The sequence below is a fragment of the Dufourea novaeangliae genome, unplaced genomic scaffold (assembly GCF_001272555.1).
Source record: "Dufourea novaeangliae isolate 0120121106 unplaced genomic scaffold, ASM127255v1 scaffold379, whole genome shotgun sequence".
NCBI lineage: Eukaryota > Metazoa > Arthropoda > Insecta > Hymenoptera > Halictidae > Dufourea > Dufourea novaeangliae.
The window spans coordinates 331442-353723 of record NW_015374290.1 but is presented as its reverse complement, the minus strand read 5'-3'; the positions used below and the strand labels follow the sequence as shown (position 1 = coordinate 353723).

The 22282-nt window shown below is 45.8% G+C and overlaps 1 protein-coding gene across 1 annotated transcript in view; it reads left to right on the top strand.

The window, feature by feature from the left end:
* Positions 1 to 12045: 12045 nt before the first annotated feature.
* LOC107192774 overlaps positions 12046 to 22282 on the top strand; it is a 30408-nt gene continuing 20171 nt past the window's right edge. The window contains exon 1 of the mRNA XM_015582111.1: positions 12046 to 13587. Within this exon, the coding sequence (XP_015437597.1) occupies positions 12046 to 13587 (1542 nt within the window). The remainder of the gene's footprint in view (positions 13588 to 22282) is intronic.

The window sequence follows — 22282 nt, the reverse complement described above, 5'->3', positions numbered from 1 at the left end:
GCGCTGAACGTTCGCGCTGTTGCACAGGGTCAGTTACCTCTAAGAGCTGGCAGATCGCAACTTGGGGCGATATCCTCGGTGTTCCTGTGCAACAGAGAACAGAGAACCACGAATGCTCGTTCGTGTCTCTCCTTTATCGAACGGATAGAAGCGCGTCACCCGGGCAGCGGAACAGTTCAACGGAATCGCGAACGTACGATATTGGGAAATTTCGGTGCTCGTTTAATTTTCGACACGTTTCACGCGAAGGATGAGCTCCTACTGGCCGGTTACTGGCGGACATATACGTATTGATTTACTGGGGCTCCCCTTTCCCTCGGCACGTAGTCGCCGAGCCGAAACGGAAGACGCTTGCGCGAACTCCGGCGGCTAAGTCGGTCGACAGAAACGAGGATTGTGCACCGACGCCGATGATATTGCCGCTTGATTGTGCATCGCAAACAACGATGGTCGAACAGAGAAAAAACACAAAGGAGACCGGATAAAGCCACGGATGCTTTGATGTCTCGAAAGAGGGTACCGCGTTACGCCCGGGGGACGGCGAGGGGATCCGCTTTTCCCCGATGAAAATGCATTAGCCGAAACGAAATGAATCTGAAAATGAAAAGGATTGTTCTTCAGCTTTAAATCTCTCCACTCGAATGCCCTGGATTTCTCGGTTGCCTCTGATTACGTAATCAAAACCGTGAAACTGTCCTTCTGTATACGAGAACAGCGATAATATATACCAACGATTCCGCTGTATTCAGTAATTAAATGTAAAATTTATTAAAAATACTACAAAAGCGTAGAACTTTCTACCACAATGTTCTACTTTTACATATGTACGACCGCATGCGCGGCACAGTAGTAGGAATCAGTAGATGCAGGATGCGACATATCTTATATATGGATATATTCTATACATATCGTACAGTATGTATTTACACATGTAGGTACATGCAGGCCCGGTAACTGTCCGACCGGGTACGGGGCGAATCTACTCGCGTCCGACCATAGTGGACTTTTCTACTGCGGAGGGAGTAGTTCAGCTGCTTGCCGCGGTCAACGACAGATGGAGGCACCAAGCATTATCGCGGCAATTTGCATAACATTAAAAACACGAGGAAAATAGTGATTAAAAATACGAAAATCATTTGATTCGTGTGCATTTCATTGACGATTACAACAAGCATAGCGTTTCGAACAGGTCCTGTAAATTCTACATTTTTGGTAGATTATAATTTCTTGGAAACATTTCCACCCTCTTCGTAGCTACGATTCCGAGAAGATTAGAATTATAGAGATGTATGTCGAATTTATCTTTGCACAGTGATATATACTTGACGAATCTGAGAAGACTCTCAGTCATTCGGTGCTGTAATGGCATAGTAAAATCCCCGACGTCTTCGGTAACAATTCGAATAAACGTGATCTTGAAAAACGATCAGTTCTTGTCCGATCGCGAATTGCCTTTCAACGCCGGTTTTCCCGTCGTATCCATATGATAAATGTTTCTCGAAACGCGTGAATTAAGCGACCAGTCGTTGAAGAATTCCGCGCTTCGAAGGGACGGAGGGTCACCCGTTGCTGAATAATGGAAAGCAACTTCTCGTCCAAGATCGTTCCGACGGAGTAAAGTCTCTCATCCCTCTTGTAAATAATCCACGGCCGTGAGCGTAACAGCAACAGCACCGTCTATACGAGACCTTCTATTTATCGAGTTTCCACGAGCGTATCGTACATACACCCACCGGTTCCGCATCTTTCTTTCCGCGCAAGAAAACGGCCGCGCATCGGTGCCCTGTTCGTCCAGACTGAATTTTTCAGACTGACGTCAAAGCTCGACGCAAGAAATATCATTTATAGGCCAGCACGTCGAAGATCCGGTTTACGACTCGCTGGCAATCCGAGGATCTCATTAGGAAATACCGAACGAACGAACAACCGATTCAATTTGTATCGCTAGTCGACGAGGGCTGTACGGGAAGTAAAGAAGAAATGTGGAAAGCGAAACGAACGGGTGAATACCAGCGATCGGATTGTCGGAACCCCCAGGCGGGCACGTACTACTCATACGAGTAGTGATACGTACACGTAAGCAGATCAAACGGTGAATGAACATCGTGAGAATACCCTAATTAAGCTATACCAAAGACTACCGGAAACACACGGAGAATTACACGGAGTGTGGATTATCGATTGCCGTTCTCCCGATCGTCTTCTGTCGGAATAGTCACCGAACGTAATTCCCGGAGAATTTCAGGAGCGTTACGACGGTTGTAAGCGCGTCTAAATCTAGTCGCGTGGCATGTAAATTTAGTTCGATCCAGCTCGAAACACTTCGAAAGTGATCGAATTCGATAATCTGCCGACAATGCCGATAGGCGATGACGTTGTAGTTTCAGATTTACATCATATTGTCGTAACCATAACGCGATTCCCTATTGTTTACTTGCGAACTAGCAAATAGCTTTAACGAGCACAAACAGAGTAGTTACCGCGGGACAAAAGCGATCCGGGCGCGAATACTCGACCAGCCGCCTGGTCTCGGCCATTAATCTTCCTTTGCCTTTATTTCCTCGATGCGTGTACCAGCAACGGTGAAGTCGATTAATACGGTGTTCGAGAAAACATGGCTGGCACACCGTTCTTGGTGCGTTTGCTCGCAAGGACAGACGCCATGGCCGTGTCAACCGCGACGGCGACAGAGAAATTGAAAACTCGCGCAATAGGTAGGTGTTGCGAGGGAACGGGAACGACGGAAAACGAAACCGGGCTGCTTAAGGTAGATTTAAGAATCGCGTCACTGTTGCACAGTGGTTGGTGAGTCGCCCGAAGCTTGAATAGAACTCGGAACTGCGGCGAAGACAAGAGCCATTATACCGGCACGTAAAGCGACGTCAGCCAAAGCTCGAGTGTCCGTCCGTTCTTTCTTGGATCTTCGGCCAGCCTTTATTCCCTGTCTCCTTCTTTTACGATGACGCGCTACCTGCCCGTATACTACCACTGTTATCCAGTCTCGTCCTTCGTTCTATTCTTCACCTATATACATATGATGTATGTATAGTCTTGTTTTCGTTCGGTCACTTCCGTTTGGACGTTCGATAGGCCAGGAAGACACCCGCCATGATTTCGGAATTCAATTTTCGTTGATCGCGATAGGTTGAAACTTCTCTGAACTACTTAAATTTTTCAATTTCCTTCTACGACGCTGTGTTACAAGGGACGTGTAATTTCAAGCATCGAACTCGTCTGTTCTCCACCCCGAGGGTTTTTCATTTTTGTTCTACGGTTTTTTCACTCATTCACGAAGTTTCGTCGCGGCCCGAACACGGTCGACGAAGATCGATCGTGCCTGTTGAAAAGTTTCGACTCGAGCCACGCGAGCACCCGAGTGCACGGCGAAATCTAACGGAGGTTAATTTGGAAATGAGATTGCGAAAAGTCACGTTCAACAAATTACATCGATGAATAGATAATAATGAACCGATCACCACCGGTCGTCGTCCTAAATGTTCTCTTGAAGTTTGCTGCAATTAATGCAAGGATGGTGTAACGGTGTATGGTGATATGTGATTTAAATGACTTGACACAACTCAGTAACACGCTTAAAATTTAATATAAACTTAATAATGTGACATATGTGTATGTGTGTACCTACTGGTGGTATTCTGACTGCTCATTTTTTTTAGCACGGTCTAAAAAGAACACATCTTCGCTCGTGAATATCATAAAAAAATTATTCAAGAACACGTTGAAGGTGTACGTTTGCGATGCAAGTACGTTCCACGCGAAAGATGGGTCAAACCACGAGAGGTCCAGCATTCCACGGTGAAACGTCTCTTGCTGCGAGGACTTGGAATCTGTTGGCAGCAGTGAGTAAAATACATTTTCCGTTGGTGGCCGCCGTTATCAGAAATCCTTACGTTGTTCCGGAGAAGGGTATTGTTGCCAGTACAATACCGTTTCTGTATCAGGTGCGAGCAATGCATGCACCATCGTTTGCCCTTATCTGCATCTAGCGTGCTCCAATTTACGTTACGCTTGGTATGCAATAAATCACGCTCGTATTCGTGATCAACGAAACGGATGATTGGCCAGCTATTTCGCGAAAGATATATTGCCCTTAAGGAAAACAAATTGACTCGAAGTGAATCTCGTTTCTTATTCCCTTCCTCTGTCGTACGTCTTTTGCGATTCCTCTCGATTCTCGCGATTCCTCGTTCAATCGAGTCGTTCGGTTGGTCCGACGAGATACGAGAGAGATGCTTTCGTCTGAAGTACACGATACAATTTCGAGTTTCGCGCGCCGGGAATTGGCTGTTCCCGACTAAGTCGTTTCAAAAGTTCTTGTCAATTCATAGACTGGTATGGGAACGAAGAAGGGATTGCCGCCTCATAGAATGAGAAATAGGAAACTGCGATCAATGGAAAGGACCAGGAAGGGTGGGATGCGCTATGATCGAGGGTCATTTTATTCCGGTAGAAAGACGTTTCCGTGCGAGAGGGATGTGCAACGTGGTTCATCGTGAAGGATGCAGGCAGTTCGGAGGAAGTTGGCACAAGGGAGAAACAACGGACGTATGCGAAATCGACGTGTTTACATAGTTATAGCTCATACACAACATAGATACATAGTTCGCCATCGTGATCTAATTCTCCGTTACTTATTCTACTCCATTGAACTTCGAACTATCCGATTTGTTTGGAAAATCTATTCCGGAAATACTTGATGCTCCAAGGGATAGTATCCCGACAACAGGTTAATAGGAACCTAAGATCGAGATCGCGATAATTGCCGATGGTTCCCAGCTCGAAAATGTTTACGGTATAAACACTTCGTTCACGTTCATCTACAGGTCCACGTTCGTCCTTTTTTATTCGATATCATCCTAACTCAAAGACTGTGTGACACGGGAAATTGGAAAAGCGAATCTGCTTCGATCTGTCGTCACTTCACGCTAAAAGAATTCACCGTCTCCCGGATTCAGGCTTCTTTACAGACAGAGTTGTTTAAATGGTTACAAGTCGGGTAAACGGTAAGCGTTCTTTGCAAGGTAATCGGATCTTCAACGAAGTAATATTTATCTGTATCTACTGACCAGACTATTCTGGACTCGTTACTCGAGAATCCTTTGAGGACAACTTGCAAGTTGATCGGCCGATCCACTTGATTCACAACAAATAACACCTCTTGTAGAGTCGACAGTGTACGATTCGGATTCTGATAAACCAAAAATCGGATGACGTTTTAGCCGTGTAGGTATGATTTCACGTACACTTTATGGATACGTGGATCAAGGGGTTTCTGCTTGGTCGAATATCCGTGACGAGCACTTTCATCTCGCTGATTCCTTGGTCGCCCATTTCTGAATCACAGTCGCAGCATGGACCATCGAGATTCTTTTTCCTGAATATTGCTTCGACGCGATCTTCGCCAATGAGTCCGGCGGGAATTGCCTCGGCGAGTAAACCAGATTTACGTTGGAAAGGGGCTTAATTGAGCGCGCAGCATTCCCTCTTCGTAACAGTGTTACGCCGCCGCTCCGCGTTGCACCGCCGAGATTTATTTTTCCTACTGGACAGAAACGGTATTTAATTTCCCTCGACCCGCTGCGTCGCTGCCAGTTCTCTCGGTAACGCTCTGTACAATTTTCTCGGCCTCGACTCGTTAAGAAGATTATCCGTTTCTTGGTCCGTGGTTCATTCATCGCCGTCAAAGCCTATTAATACGCCCGAAATTTTTGTAATCGATGAAATTTGGCTATTGGCCGTAGTTTCTCTACATGTTTTTCAATTATCGGTCTACTACCCCAGATTATTAGCGTTGTCCGCTGGTAACGGCGACTCTAAGGGATAGTCGATCCGCTATTGTTGACCTATCAGAAATCGCGTTTGCAGGTTTCTTAATGCGACACGGTGTCTTACCAACGCGCCGTTCAACACAATTGAAATTTGTAACGTTATTAGCGCGCGCTAAGTGTGCAGTAGTCGGGATAATACGCTTACGCGCTTCGATGATATTAGCTGCAAATTCCCGAGCTCGACCGCGAGGAAAAGACAACGTGGCGCGGCACGGGAATTGTGCTCGCGGTGCTGAATACCGTAATTTATTCCAGCTACTCTTCCCGAAATCCACTGATGCTCGTTCATTTGCATATAGATACACATCGACGTACGAACTAAAAACGTCATCGAACAGATAATACGAAAGTTCCCGGATTGGATTGATCGCAGCATAGCAATTTGTTTTCCTGACTGATTAACAAAGAAGACATCGTACCTCCTCGAAAAGGGAAGATTTCGCCCCCGATCGACATTCAAGAAGTACATTTCCAAAGCGATAAACTGCTAACCGATTTATTATCGGGATCCGAACAGCGCGAACGGACGTATTCGTAGGTCAGTTCTCGTCGAGCGAACGCACGAGCCGAATATCGAACTTTTCCCTTATAAGATTACGGGAAGAAGCTCTCAAGGTGACCGTGCCAATCGAAGTGTTCCTTTGAAGTGCTCTAGGCAACTTCTTTCGAAAGGTACTAGAGGAGTTGGAGAACGTTAAGAGGAACAGGTACAAAAAAAAAAAAAAAGAACTGCAGTTCGACGGGAATGCTTCGACGCTTCTCCCGCTTCCTTTCCATTTACATCGTCGTGCGATCTTTCGTCCTCGATAAGCTTTACGTTCCCGCATTTGCGTCTTCCCTCGCACGGGTCGTCTTACAGCGTGGGCGAACGGTAATCGATCGAAGTTTCATCGAGGCGATCAAACTGTAGGAATATTCGAAAATAATCAAAGGAAAGGATCGTCGTTTGACGTGCCGGTGGGTACTCCGGAGCTCTCGGTTCGAGGGAAAATGCACGAACGACAGGCGACGGGCGACTGCGCATTACCAGGGGGTCGGGTCGGGTCGGCTTGTCGCGAGAACTCCTGTGGAAGACGGGGCTCGGTGAATTTCACGGAGCCAACAGTGCGCGGATCGCCAGCACGCGACGCGGTTGCTCCGACGCGGCGCCACGCGACCCTTTCCTCGCCGTTTCTCGCAACGGACGCGTCAGATTTCTGCCACCAAAAAAGGAACACCGGAACAATAGACTTTCTTCTTCTCCCATCATACGATATTCATTTCGGATAAGAAAATTCAAAGGATAGTGCAACGAAAACGCACAAAGTACTCTAATAACATTCGCGCAACTGGTCACCGATCTCCGATACCTATCATTTTTCCTAACTCGTCGGCCACCGTTTGGCTTTCGATCGGACAGACACGATTCCCTATCGATTAGATTATTGTATGGTGCACGGGTAATAGACTGCGAATAAATAATGCGAAGAACAATTGCTTTTCCGCTGGGAAAAAGCGAATAATGAGATTACGCGTCGCCCAAAATTGGCCAACAATTAGACTCGCAACACGTAGCCATGAAGCATCACTTTATTGGCGTGGAACGTTAACGGTCGCGTGGAAAAACGCGGAAAAAGAGGGAAAAGGCGAGATAGAGAGGATTCACGGCGTACGCTCACGCGGCGGAACGCAAAAACGGTACAGCGCGAGCAAACACAGCCGCAAAAAGAGACTAATTGAGATGCTCGTGTAATGGACATTTATTGTATTTTCGGAAAAAAAAGGGTAAATATTTTGTAGACGAATTACCAGAAGAGGACTCTAAGGAATGTTGATACAAGGATCGATCGCGGGACCACAGTCTTAACAAAAAAAGGTATACCTAGCTGGAACGAGGTGAAACAACATAGGTGTTTGTGGAGGCTTTGTGCAGCGATTATTGGTCTTAGCAATTATCCTGTAAAAAGTGACGGGCTGTCCGAAGAGTGCCGGTAACGTAGATAAATTGGTTCGAGCGGCTGAAAAATCACAAGGGACACGTTATCCACGGAGATACTCGTAGAGACCGTCGACTTCGAATTCATTTAGAGGTGTAATCAAGAAAAATGCGACGCCCGAGGCAATATTACGCTATTTTACGGTAATTCGTGTCCTGGTATACTACATCTTTATCTTGTGGCGCGTGGTAGTCACGGTAGTCACGGTACCGAGAGCTGGGAAACATCGTCGAAACTTTCTGCAACTAATTTTCACGGGTATCGGATGCCCGATATTTAATGACTCAATTTACGATATTAGCTTTGTTAAAAAATAATAATGTAACGGTAGCCCCGGATTATTAATAAACGAGACCGCTCGGTATCGGTTTTCAAAAGTTCCAGACCGCTCATAAGAAACACTGCGAAAGTTCCTCCATTTACGGCATGCATTGTCTCGTTTATCCTTTTAAGAAAATATCCCAAGTTCACGCTCCGATGCTGTGTGTAACTTTTACAAAGGCGTACATAGTTGAATGTACGAAGGTCACGACGCTTCCGATGCCGCGCGCAAATTTAAAAAACTTTTCCGGGGCCCTGTGATCTCCGGTTCAGTGCCAGTTTTAAGATCTGTCTGTATTCCTTTTCTCCTGGCGTCTATCGTCAAAAGACATCGATGTTTCTTACGCCAACCACCGCTTTCAATTGCAATTTTCCAAAAGTTTCTTCTCGTTGCGTCCTGGTCCCGTTCTCTTCTGTCGATTTATTACCACCTAATAACGGTAAAACGATTATACAACGCGAAAGGGTCGTAAACAAATAAACGATCCGAGCAGCAAGCTCGGCGAAACGAAGCTTTTAAGGCTGCGGCGACCCTCCGTGTCTCTCATTAGTTCTAATAAATGCAATCGATGGAGTTTAACGCGAGTCTGTGAATCGCGACGCTTCCTGTTGCGTTCATCGCCGCAACGAGGATATAGGTTCGTTTCGAGAGAGCAGAGAACCGTTCGTAAATTCATTTCGTGGAACGACTTTCATTCTGCGGCCGCATGCATTATCGTTGGTCCTTTTACGTTGTAAATACGAATAAGCTCCGGAGCGTTTTCGACGACGGATAATGAACGGCTCGGTATTCACTGAATACTATTCAGCGTTTTGTCGTTCCGATGGAAGAAATTTGAGAAACATTGTCAAACCAGAAGCAACAACGCGACATAACATCTCGACGAGAGAAAAAGTCGTTCGACCTGACAGTATTGTGTGGTTTAATTAGACCGTAGTTGTGCCAACGGGTGCTGGCACTGTATAAACCCATAATCGACAAATGAACAAACACGGGAACACGGCGATACCTACTTTACGCGTAATTACAGGGAATTCACTGGAAAGCAACTTTCCTTAACGACTTTCAGCCGGTACATTGAAATAAACTGAAACGAAATTCTCGGTCGTCGCGCCGCCCCGCGTCGGTTCACCAAAAGAAACGTAATCAGGGGGAAAGTTTGAAAAAAAATTTTCCGAGCGCTTAATGAACTTTTGGGCATATTCTGCCACTTGGACGGTAGATTGCTTTTTTATTCGAGTCTCCCTTTTATCCCGTCTACTCACCTTCTGCTGTACTTCTACTCACCCTTCATCCGAAAACTTAACTTACTCTCCTTGTTCGAAATGTATTCTCCTCGGTAGCGCGTTCCAAGATTTACTTATTCTCACTGCGAGAAGGATGCGGCCGTATAATATGTACAAGCGGGTAATTCCTTATGAAGAAATAAGAACAAAATATACCTTTTTAAATATCGGCCGGCGTTTCGAACAGCGAAAACTGTACCTACAGACGTTATCCGTTCAACCTTTCCCTTCCAAGACCGTCGCTGATACCACGACACTGCAATTTGCCGTTACGATAAGGGAATTCCTTTCTAAAGACCCCGACAAAGGAACCTTGTTTCCTTCGGGTCTGACCGCTGAAGGGAACGCGGCGGTAGCATATTTTTGCAAACGTAAGTTTGCCTGCTCGAATCACGAGGGCGTTCTTCTGTATCTGTATCGGAGACGAATGCGAAATGCATGAATCCGAAAGTAGTAATCCTTGTTCCGATACTCGGGGGGAAACGTTCGGGAGAATTCGGTTTCCAGGTGCGCGAAAGCAATCGTACGGCTCGCGCGATCAATCCGCGACATGGATTTGTCAGCGAGAAACTTATTTCCTGCACGAATCTCGAGATCGAAGGATGCCTTAAACGCTCGACTCCCTTAAAGGTCACCTTTTTCGATGCCTTTGTCGTAGCTGCCGGATTATTGAAAACGTTCCGAAGGTGTTCCACCACCCTCGTCTGTGACTCCTGTTACGAGCACACGATGAAACTTGTGTGACGCTAGGAATACTCGCATCGTAAAGGATCAAAGTGTTTTGCAATCTATACCGTTTCTCTAGCTCTGGCTCTTTGAGTAACTTCTTATGTATTTGGAGGTCCGCCTGGAAAGAAAGAGTAGTCAATGAGATAAATCTTAATCAGATTCCCGAAGTATTGTATTTTTCAACTATCCCGATTAAACTTTAAGCTTTTCCTTCGAAGGTCTATTTCGCAAAAGGGACACAACACACGTAGCGTGTCGAGATACGGTTCGTGCGACATGGTAGGTCAGGGTGTCGAGAGGTTCACCCCTACGCTAGATTTGGAAGCGTCCACCCTCTGTCGTGCCAGCGAGCGAGCGTCTATCGGAAGTGTCACGCGACGTGTTCGGATCCACCCTCTACTCGGTTCGAGGAGCCCGAAATAAAATGGTGGGCGGACGGGATTATACGAAACCGGGCGGCAGAAGGGATCAGCTCGCACTGAGACAATGAAAACGTCGATATCCGGAAATCTGATTTACGGGTATCGACGGGGAGTCACACGAGATTATAATATCCCATTTACACCGTGTCATGCCACTCAAAGAGATTTCGAGTGTAACACCGTCACCCGAACATCCCAGTTTCTCGTCGGGTGGCTGCACAACCAGACTAACGTACCTATTGCTCGAGACATCAGTTGACGACAGGTTTTCAAGATTACGAAAATAATTTTCTCGATTCCCGAAAAATAGTAGGTACATACGAGGCAGGACGTAACGAAATTACCTGACACGTGGACTAGTTCCGTTCGTCCGCGGTCCCGAATTTCGTTGCCGAGCAACGTTAAAAATGACGTGTTATTTTTCGAGATATTTGAGCGGAACACGTGTCAGCCCGTCAAACATTTGATACGCGATGTCGGGATTATTGTTAAAATTAAATGAGAACGTTTTTGCTGATCGGTCCGCTTCACTCGCGTGTAAATACCCATACAGACGCCTATGCTGTGCATACAGGCTTGTACAGTGTGTTCACGTTTTCACCCGCGATATCCACGATAGAGGAAAGGCTAAACGATACACGATCGGTTTCTGTGGATGGCGTATACTTTGTAAACGCATCTCGGAGCGTTTAACTACGCGCGCGCTAGTCGTTAGAAAGTCAATTACGTTAAAACGTCGAATCATCGTCGACAGGCCACTAGGGAGTAATGCCGAGCGGGGCGTTACGTAACAGGGGGAGGGGGCAGGCGAATAAACTAAATCGCGTTGTTTAATCGCTATCGCCGTTTACGCGCTCGCTCGAACAAGGTCAGAAGTTTTGCCCACGCTACAATAACGGGCACCAGGGCTCGTTAACATACCCAATGCGATTCTTGCCACGTGCTCCCGTTTCTACGACGTTACATTAAGCAGATTGCGCCCCCGGATTTTCTATTTGTATGGGACCAAGAGCGAAGCGTGATACGCCTCGCTAAGAGCGTATTTGTTTCGTTGCCGTTGAAACTGACAGATGCTAGTAGCTTCGTGCAATCGCTCGCCGCCGCCACCACGCACCGCCGCTCCGCGGATAAATCTGACGGAACGGCGTTCTCTAATCGCAATAAAGGAGAGTGTGCCAGAGTGGCACGAGTTACGCGTTGCAATCATGTCGTGATAAATTCGACTAAAAGACAGAATAAACGAGAGAGCATTATTATCCCCGCGAAGCTAGTAATATTTATGTATAAAGTACACTCGATTAACAGAGGAAGGACCCAGTTAGCTCTCTCAACGTTGCTAATATAATTCACTGAAACTCTGTTTACGTTTGCAATTATTAACGCTCGCGGAATTTTTCTCCTGTTGCAGATGAGGAGCAACCAGGATGACGCGTTGAGTCGTCGAAACAGCGACGGCGACTGATTATGACGCGCGTCCGTTCGCGCCGCGATCTCTCTCGTTTCCTCCTGCCATTCTCATCCTTCGAGACCTTCCATCTTCCTTGCAACCTGATCCTTCTTCTTCTCGGCCTCGTCTCCGTTCGCAGCGTCCTGCCGTGCAGTGAAAAGACGAGGCCCCAGAGTCATGACCTCGCTGCGCTTCCTTGTCTAACCGACATCGCGGAAAGAAAATATTCCCACTGGGATCCCGGCGATTCTCGAGAGTGGATACAACATGGTTCGAGCCAGGACCGAATCCCCAGCTCGGTGGATCGATCCGACGGTATCGAAGTCTACGACGCAGTCGATCAACCGCCGCAAGTGGGAACAGATTTACGAAAATTCTTTAACCGAGCGACGAAGAAATACGGCAATTCGAACGGCGATCGTGACGACTCGTTCCATGACTCGCGATTAGACGCGATCGTGCCCGAAATCCCGGCCGACTATTACGGCGAGATACGCAGACGGCACGAAAGGCGAAAGTTTCGTCGGGAGAGTAACGTAAAGATCGGAATCGATGAGATATTATCGAATGCCGGTAATGCGAGTTATTCCGGTAAGAAATATATCCAGTACAGGGCAAAACGAAACTTTAAGAGGAAAGGTAAATCGGACAGACAAACAGCCTCGAATTTCCTCAGACCGGAAGGATCGCTTTCCGATTGCGAAGCGTGCAACGGTGAAGTCTTCGAGAAGGACCACGCGAGATCCATCAGAAGAAATAGGTCCGACAAAGTTACGGATCATACCGAAACGAGTGAAAACAATAGGACCGAGAATCCAATTTATTCGACGGAGATAAATGACAATCTGTCAGCGGCTACGAACGAGAGCAACGAGGAACCGTTCATCGGTTTCGAAGGCTCTCAGAAATTCCCCATAAAAGTCACGTACAAGCCACCCGTGGCACATCAGGTAGAAAAGTTCGACAGAAGACACTTCGGTCCGCCGAAAATGGACATTCCGGAAACCACCGACTCTATGTACCCGTCAACAATGTCCCCGGATCTACCCAAGAGTCCTGGACGGGATTTTCTTCATCGTCATCGGAAGGTCGACGAGATCACGGAAGAGGAACGAAGACAGGAAACGATCGACGCGAGCGAAAATGTAAACGACACCACGGACGACAGTCTCTGGTTACCCGGTGCGTCCTCCGGTCGACGTTCTTCAAACATAGCCAGCGGTAAGTCCCCTCCGGACGAAAAGCGCGATACAACGTTCTCGACGTCATTTCCAACGGTGACGTCGACGAGTGCGGACGAAAAGGTCTCGAAGAATGGATCGCGCGTCAAACAAGAGGAGGTGGAGGTGGACGAGGAGCAAAGTGTTACAGTGTCGAACGTGAAATCGATCGAGAAGATAAACGTAACAATTCTGGGCTTGTTCGAGATGACCCACGGCTTAGAACCGAGACCCGAAGGACCCAGCGAACTGCAAGCGGCCAGATTGGCCGTCGAACGCGTCAACGAGATGAATGTCCTGTCCAAATTCCGACTACGCCTTATTCACAACGACACCAAGGTAAGACCGCCGCCACCGCGTAATGCTTTGAGAAATTTCCATCGATTAAGCAGTTTACGAACTGTGTCGCGGTTTCGAAAGGATCCAGTTCAGAAAGACTTGTAAATTTGCTGCCTTTACTACGTACTCCGTAGATAGGGAGACCAGAGATAAACGTAACAATTTTTCTTATCGAGTCTGTAACTTTTGAATACAGTATAATTTTTTAACAATTCTTAGACGACGAGAAGCCTTGATGATTGGACAACATAATCAAACGTTAAAACTTAGAATATATTGAACCAGTTTTTTGAAATAAGACTTTCTTCAACATCACACATTTGTTACTTTTGTTCCTACAACTCCCCTTTCTTTTATAACAGTTGTTACATTCCTCCTATGTTACACTTGTCTCCTCTACTGCGTTTTATGTTAACGTAGACATGAAACATGGACGAGTGAACCAGTGTATGAGGTTTTCGGCTTTCTCGATGTCGCGTGGAAATTTCTTTTCCGACCGACGTGCGACAGCCTGGTATTATTTATGTATATATGTACTTATGTACATACATACGGCAGCATACATTTCGTGATTCACGAACTCAAACTGTTCCCGTCGGTGACACATGGTTTTTCCCTATACGATGGAATATTTTCGACGCACTCCCCCAGAGGTTGCAAGTTATATGGGTCAAAATTTCACTTCTAAATTAGCTTTGCGCAAACGTGCAAATTACGCTCGTTTAAAGTTTCATTTTCAGCTTGTATTTGCGGCGGCGAGTCAACGTCCTGAATCGTAAAGGAACATTACATGTACTCGTACTCAAAAATTTATATTAAATAGGCGGTAAATTAGATCGTAGTTGAATTATATCTTTTCCATGGAAGAAGTCTAGGCATCTTGTGAAAGAGTGGACTCAACAAGTTGCGGGTGGTAACCATTCAATTCGCGCGAATTAATCTCATCGAATAGCTAGAAACGTGTCTGCGGTTACGGATAAACGCGAATCGAATACGAATCAGTTTTTGCCCCCGAACCTTATCGCTCGTTCTCTCATCCCCGTCCTTTAAAGGTCAAAGCAGAAAGACGAGTGGCATACAAGGTGCTTGAAAATAGTAGTAGTTCTCCGTTTCGCATAATGGAGAAAGACCGCATAATTTCCACCGTAGAATTAATGATCGCTGCGTCCGACTCCGACTACGGTCACGGGATTCCTGCAACTCTGTAGGGTAGTGGGTTAATTTCCAAGTAAGAGAATTGTTTCCTTCATCTGTAACAAGTAATACTGCGGGTGAAAAACGGGTGATTAGAAACTTTCCTTCTATCAGGAGATTCGTACCTACTGTTTTGCTGTACACGAGTCGGCAAAACAAGAGTCTTTGTACACACCATTACGAGATTAGGAATTTTTTGGCGCACTCGGGACGGTCTGCCGAGGCACCGATTGTTTCCTAGTTTGAAAGTTTCCTTCCGACAACGGACTCTCATTAAATACGGTCCCGAAGCGTCACATGGCTTTTATGTGTCTTTTGGTGAATTCAGCGAAGTGCGTGGGCTCGTTTTACGTCTCCTCGGTTCACTGTGTGCGCTCGTTTCGCGCCTGTTTGCGTGTGTCACGCATGAATACGAATGCCCAGCTGAAAATGGGATTCGGATCAAGGAACAGCCGTAGGCCATTTGTAATTTAACCAACCCCACACGCTGACAAAGTTCTCGGAAAGGTGCTCGCCTTCCACGAGAGTTCGAAAAATAGGGATTTTTCCCGAGAACAGTTTCCATGCCGGCAGAGAACTCTCTCTCTCTCTCTCTCTCTCTCTCTCTCTGTCGCGCGCGTTAAACAGAGCCGCTTATCAACGAAACGCTCCCTCGTTGATCCCTGAATACTCGCCGTTAATGTGTTTGCGTTCCACGAAAATTTGCATGCCTCGTAATGCGATAACGGGGCCCACATCCACGCGTTCTTTTTCCGATCCCCGTTCACGGACGTTGAACAGCGCGCAGAATAGAAGGCTGTTGTCTCCGGTTAAAATGCTTTCCTTGTACAATGGGAAATGAGATTTTATTTCGGCTTCGAATCGGACGCGGGCAACCTGGAACCTTATTCGCGAAATGGTCGGTTTTAATACATTAAGCACTAAGCGGAGGAAACGCAGTTCGTTCAAGTATATTATTAACACTCCGAGATATGGAATTTTGATTATTTCAGATTCAAATTAGACGTAGTTAATTACAGTTCGGGTCACAATACTTCCATTCGCAATTAAGGAATGGATTCTGTGTTTAATTCTATTATACCTACCCTGTGTGGACCTGTCGTACCCCTCGCGTTTCCTGAAATATCATTTCCCATTTACTCGGAGAAACGTCGAAACGAAAGAGAGGGAAACACGTCCCGCGGGTGTACAGATTAAAGTGGGAGCCTGTTTCGAAAAGTGGGTTACCCTAAAAAGCGCGTCGCTATCACCGACATCGAATTAAGCCGGGAATGCAAGAAGAAAAGGAAAGTAGAAAATTGGGAAAGAGGTTTGAGACCCAGCACCCCGTTTTCGTATCCACAGACAGTAATCCTCTATCAGCCGGATCGAAAGCTTTTTTCGGAAAGATCTCGAAAAACGAGTCGAAGCACGACGGTACCATCGACGCATAATTACCGGCGTAGCGTGTACCGACGCTCTGGCGCGTATTCGAGATGCGCCCCTTGCATTCGTTCGAAATAAAAACGTCCGAACGAATTGGGTGCGCCACGGCCGAAATTATTTGCCCCGATTTATTCTGGCGTACATTTTTGGAGACAAGACGATTTCAGGAAAATGCAGTCCGCATTGTTATCGCGATTGTTTTTCCCACGGTGAATCTCAACCAACGAATGAAGTTTCCGATGCGATGCCGCGGGCCGTGCACCGCATACTAATCGCGAACTGATCAGCTACTTCGCCGGCACACATACTCACATAACGTCCATACTTTGTTCATTAATTTCCAAACTTAATGTGCTCCAAATAAAGACGCGATGCTAATACGACGTTGACCCTATTTCACGTTTAATGCCCATCACGCGTATCACTTTCGAAGTAATTTAAACGCAAATGCTCGCGGGGTCAATAGAGAAAATTGGACATTTTCATGACCGTTATTCTGATCGCGATCGGTAGTGTCGGACGAAAGGGTACGTTTGACGTACCGTTCCGAGCGGGAAACGGGAAACTTTGATTAATTGCTACGTTGGTACCTACCATAGCGCCGCCGCGCCGCTCCGTGCTCTTGTTCACCGACGAAAGTAAGGCGTATCTTTCATTACGACGCGGCGTACCTTTAAAACCCATCCGTGATGTCACGGATTGGAGTTTCCGTGACGTGTTCCCGCTCCTGCGTTGCATATAAAGCGATAAATTTACGGGACAATCAAATTTCCAACGCTCGCTCCGTTTTTGCGAGGTACATATCTATCTTGTTGTAACTTCAATAATTGCACCTCGGGCAATCTTTATGTGTCATTACTTAGTTCAACGGCACATTCTCGTGAATTCTGCGTTGAATAAATTCACGTTGTCTTGCTGGTAATCTACGAATTCGGAGCATTTCGAAAGCGGTGCAAAAAGTTCGAAGAGGTCCGGCGTACGGTTTTAAAAGCCCCGGTCAAATTATCGAGTCTAGCGAACCACGACCAGTTGCACGAACCTGGGAAAATCAATTACTCGAATTACAAACGAAGAGATAGGGAATTAAAAGCTTTCGTTGCTGAATCAAAGAGCTGTCTTCTCTCTTCGATCGCGATAATCCTAGACAATCACAGAGGACATGCGATAATTTTGACCGTGCGCCCTATATTCTTCGCCCTATTGTTCGTGCCTCCCTCTTTTCTTTGTCGCGTGATTCCCCTCGATGCCAGGATTCTCACGATTTACAGCTAAATTACTTTCGAGTCAATCTAGCCATTAATTTTCAAGCTGATCGAAAGACGAAAACAGAGGATCCCCACCCCTATTTACTTCTTGAAATTTCCCAGAACGACGAAGTTCATTTCGAAGGATCCCGTCGTCGATTGAGGGTTGTAATAAACCATCTCTGACAGCGTTGAGCTTCATCTGAACGAAATGGTCTGATCGAACGAGCTGTCCCCCGGACTGATTACGTGTCTTTCTCGCCGACACAAAGGGTAACCCGACGACATTGTTATTTTTCTTTCACGGCTCACCTATTTTATCCGTAGCCCTTAAATGAGTACACGCCAGATGTTTAATTATCGAATATTGGAAACTACACAAATTACTCGCGAATTAACGCTTAAACATATTAAACGGCATACTAGGAAATTAGCTTTTACACCAAGTACGATATCTCGAGGAGTAGAGGCTGGTAGCAGATAAGACGAGGAAAGATTAAGTAAGGAGGAAGCATCTTCGTGATGAAGTTACTCAGCGCTTTACATCTGCTTCACTCTGCCCCTATTAATGTCAATCATCGGTGTTGGCGGAAACAGGAGAATCGGGTATAAATTAATGGAATGTCATTTACAGACGCGATGTCCTTCATTTCCCAATTACTATACTTTCAAGGATCTTTTCCACCATTCGTTCAGGACCATCGACGAGGTACTTATTCCTTCCGAAAGCTTTCCTCCTTCGACGTCAATCTAACGCCCAAATCCACCCTTGTCGAGACTAAACAAAAGGCGAAGTGGACACTTCTATGTTGGTTGCTCGACCCAAATTGACAGCTAATGAACGACCACGATACTATGTGTTATCGGCATTTTTCCTAGATAAAGAACAAAGGTATCTGTCGCTTTAACGTTTCGTCATCCTTTTCAAGCCCTGCTTTTCGTCGTAACCATGGCGAATACCACTACGGCACTCCGGTTTCATACGCTCTTATGCCCACTTCATTTACGAGGTCCTGCACTTTTAAAAAAGCAAAACGGACATTTTCAGAACGCAACCGTAATAATATAAATTCGTCGTTTAATAATTCGGAAGAGTATAACAATGCGTAACGAGCGGGAATAATTCCACAATTATGTAAATACGAGACGATTAACCATGTATTCGGAATTGGCTTGTCACGGCCAGCTAACCACCGTATCGGCCTGAATCGGTCGGATCCACCACCGAGATATCGATAAAAATTTGTACACTCAATCGACTATATCTATTTGTCTGATTCGATGAAACGCGAGGACGCGGAAAATCGCTACGCTTTCAGTGAAAATGTGGCGAAAGCAATTCTTCCCTATAACCATGATGACACCGCAATTAAATAAATGAAACTACGATATTGGAAACAAAGAAAAATTGCTGATGCGCATTCACTTTGAAATTAAAAATGTGAATAAGTTTCGCGTGCATTTGTACACAGTGTGTAATGTGCTCGTGGCGTGCTGAAAAATGTCATCTGAAATTGATTTCGATATCGGTTGAAAAAATAGAGCGGAAGAAATACGAGCTCCCGTAGGAGGGTGAGCTCGCGATGAAACTCGACGTTAGGGTGATCCTTTAGAAAATGAAAAACGTCGTCCCTCGTTTCAAGGTATTCGCGAGAGATCTTGGCGCGCCTACGCGAGCGAAGATTTAATTAGAACACACCGCTTTGATACAATTTTTTCTTAGCTATACTTTCCTAGTCACGCAACCGCATTAAGTAATTCGTAAAGCATTTGAATGAGATTTAACGAGCTTCAAAAAAATAACTTACTACGAGTTAGGTCCCTACAGCATTAACATTTAAACAGTTACGATATTAAATGAAACGGAGAACCCCAGATTCTGGTCGATCTTCCATGGAAGGAACCACCAACCTAGCCGGTAATCTAAATGTCAACGGCTCCCTATTCTCACGAAATACCGTGTTTCGACATTTACCAGGGGCGCTGCGAAACGCTCGTCTCGGATAACACGAGAAAATGCTAATATATTCAATGTTTCGCAATAAGCTCGTTATAAGAAGTTTAAACAGCGGCAGGAAACGCGACCACCAAAAACTACGATAGATATACATATACACGTACATCGTAGCATCAAAAGTTACAGTTACGTTCGCGATGCCGCGTACGAACTTGCACACCACTCCGCGGTATAATCCTGTGCTGGGGTAAAGTTGTATAGTGTAGAGTATAGCGCGGAAACGTTAACCCTGGACAAGAACTTCGTTCATTCAAGATTACGCTGTCAAAACTTGGTCGTCGTGTTCGCGGAACCGACGTAAATTCGTATCGCCGCGAAATAAAATCTCCGAAGATTCGATATAAAAAGAAAACTTAGCCGTGATCACCCCATCGAATCGACCGAAACGTATAAAGATGCATCCAATCATTTTCTAATCATGATCAGCACCTTGATTTCAATTTTCTTCAGATTGATACGTTGCCACGGCCGAAAAGTTGTAACAAACCAAGCGCATTATGTCTGTTTCGTACATGATGTAACTTTCAAATTGGTCGAAGACGCGCGAAACCGATTTTTCGAAGGTCCCGTTCTTACCTGCATTCCATTTACGGTTAGCGCGATAATGGTAGTTTATAGAGAGCAGCACACTGCATCAGCGTTTCTCAAACTTTCTAACGACGCTACGCGACGCTTTACGGTGCACGCGATTGTTCTCTGTCGCTGACTACGAGAACCTAACCGGAGTTCACCCGTAAGTAGTTACGACCGATTATGGTCCGGCGTCGGATAAGCCGTACTACCTTGCGGAACTTTCGCGGAATCATTTAGGAAGCATAAATAAATACACGGTGTAGCGACGCGCAGTGTTGCAGTACATTTTGCTACGATTTTCTACAAGCTTCTATTCTTACCGAGAAAAGCCTTTCGATTTATCCATGTAAAGTTCCGAACATTGATTTGAGGAACGCTGCACCAGGTTGTCTTTCTCGAGGTTTACAATGGTGTTGTTGGCATTTCTTCCTTTTAGCAGGCGACACGATCTGTTCTATGTCAGTGCATCGCCAGGAGGAAACAGATAGCAGCTTCTGCCTTTTAAATAAGCCTCGCGTCGCAGAAGATTCCTCGAAGAAGCGAGCTCGTGCTTTCATTCGACCGAGTCACAACTTTGTCTTACAATTAGAATTCTCGTTCTCCCGGAATCATTCCTCGAAAATGAATCACGAGCCACATTTTTCCTCTTCGTTTCCGGTCGATGTGTCGCCGTCCCATTCTCGGTACCATGAAATTTTATTCCCCTCCTGGCTGGCCAATAAAATAGATTGTTCGTTTCGCATGGAAACATTACGTCCGAGCAACGAGTCGTGAATGCTTGATCCATTCCTACGAACGAACGAATATCGTAGGACCCTCTTGCCTTTTTTCTTACGATACCGCGACCTCCGATGATATCTTGCACAAAAGAATAGCGATACTGTCGAATTTACGGCGATGTTTTTTCGCATGAGGCGGTATAATCGGGCAATCGGCGTCGCACAACAAAAACCATAGCTCGGCTTCTCATTGACCGTTCCGTTCCACCTACGATACTAACCAGAAAACGTCCTGCTTAGACGTAATTTTCTATTCCATCGGTTTCGCCGTTCGACTTATACGTACAAGATATCGCGTACGATAGCCGGCTGAAAGAAAAACTATAGTCCGGTTTGTTCAAACAGGAAAATACGAAGAAGAACCTGATGTTCCGCGAGAAATTTCTGTAACAACGATACGGATTTCTCCACTATCCGTGCAGATTTTTATAAAATTGTTGAAATTCACCGTTCACGCGGAGAATAGCAATTTTACAGCGGTTCCTCGATCGGAAACTTTACAGGAGTCCGGTCACGTTCCCAGTGATCGCGGCACGAAAACGAAAGACGATGTATGGAGGTCGAGCAAGACCGATCGGATATCGGTATGTCAGACCTCGTAGGAACCGTTTAATTCCTTCCTTATTAAACGTTTCCTGCGCATATTTTGAGCCGTGATAAAAGCCCGTGAGCTTCCAATCTACGATGTTTGAACCCCTTTGTGAATACCGGCAGGGAATTCTGATAGTATTTTCGCCACTTGACGACACGGAATCTCTAATTTTAGTGTCCTCCGGTTTTCTTTGAAGCGTTCCCCATAAAACAATATTTATAGGGATTATTACCAGGGCTTCTGCTGACTCCGTATTCCCATGTGCATATACATACATGTATGTACCTACATACATACGCGTATACGCATATGCTTAAACGCAAGGAAAGCTCGATTGCGATTGAAACTCGTGACAATGTCGCGTCGACATCGGCTGATAGATAATCGAGTTAAACGTTACGACGCGACCGAAATTACGGATGCGCATGACTGATTGGATTCGATACACGAGCAATCGTGCTTTCAGCGTTTTAGCAACAAGTCGATTTCACGCGGACAGAAAAGAGCGTTCGATATTCAACTACGATTCGCCGGAAACAGAATTAAGGCGAACCCGGGTATAGGTGGGAGAAACAAAGGATGTTCCGGCGTATAGATTCGTTTCGCTGAAAGGAATGAAAAATCAGGACAATTTTCTCCTCGATAGTAATTAACGAAGTCGCGATTTCTTCGAAAAAAGTGACCGTTTATCGAAACAATGAAGACTCGGAGGCTGGGATACTAGAGGTGATGTCAGGTCGAATAGTCGGTATTTTCCCTGGACTCGTATTCACGGTGGATTCCGCGATACAAAACGAGCCCTTGAGCTTTATACGAACTTTCAAGCTCGTCGTCCTAGTCACCGCCTGCCTTGAATAATTGCTCGTTAAGG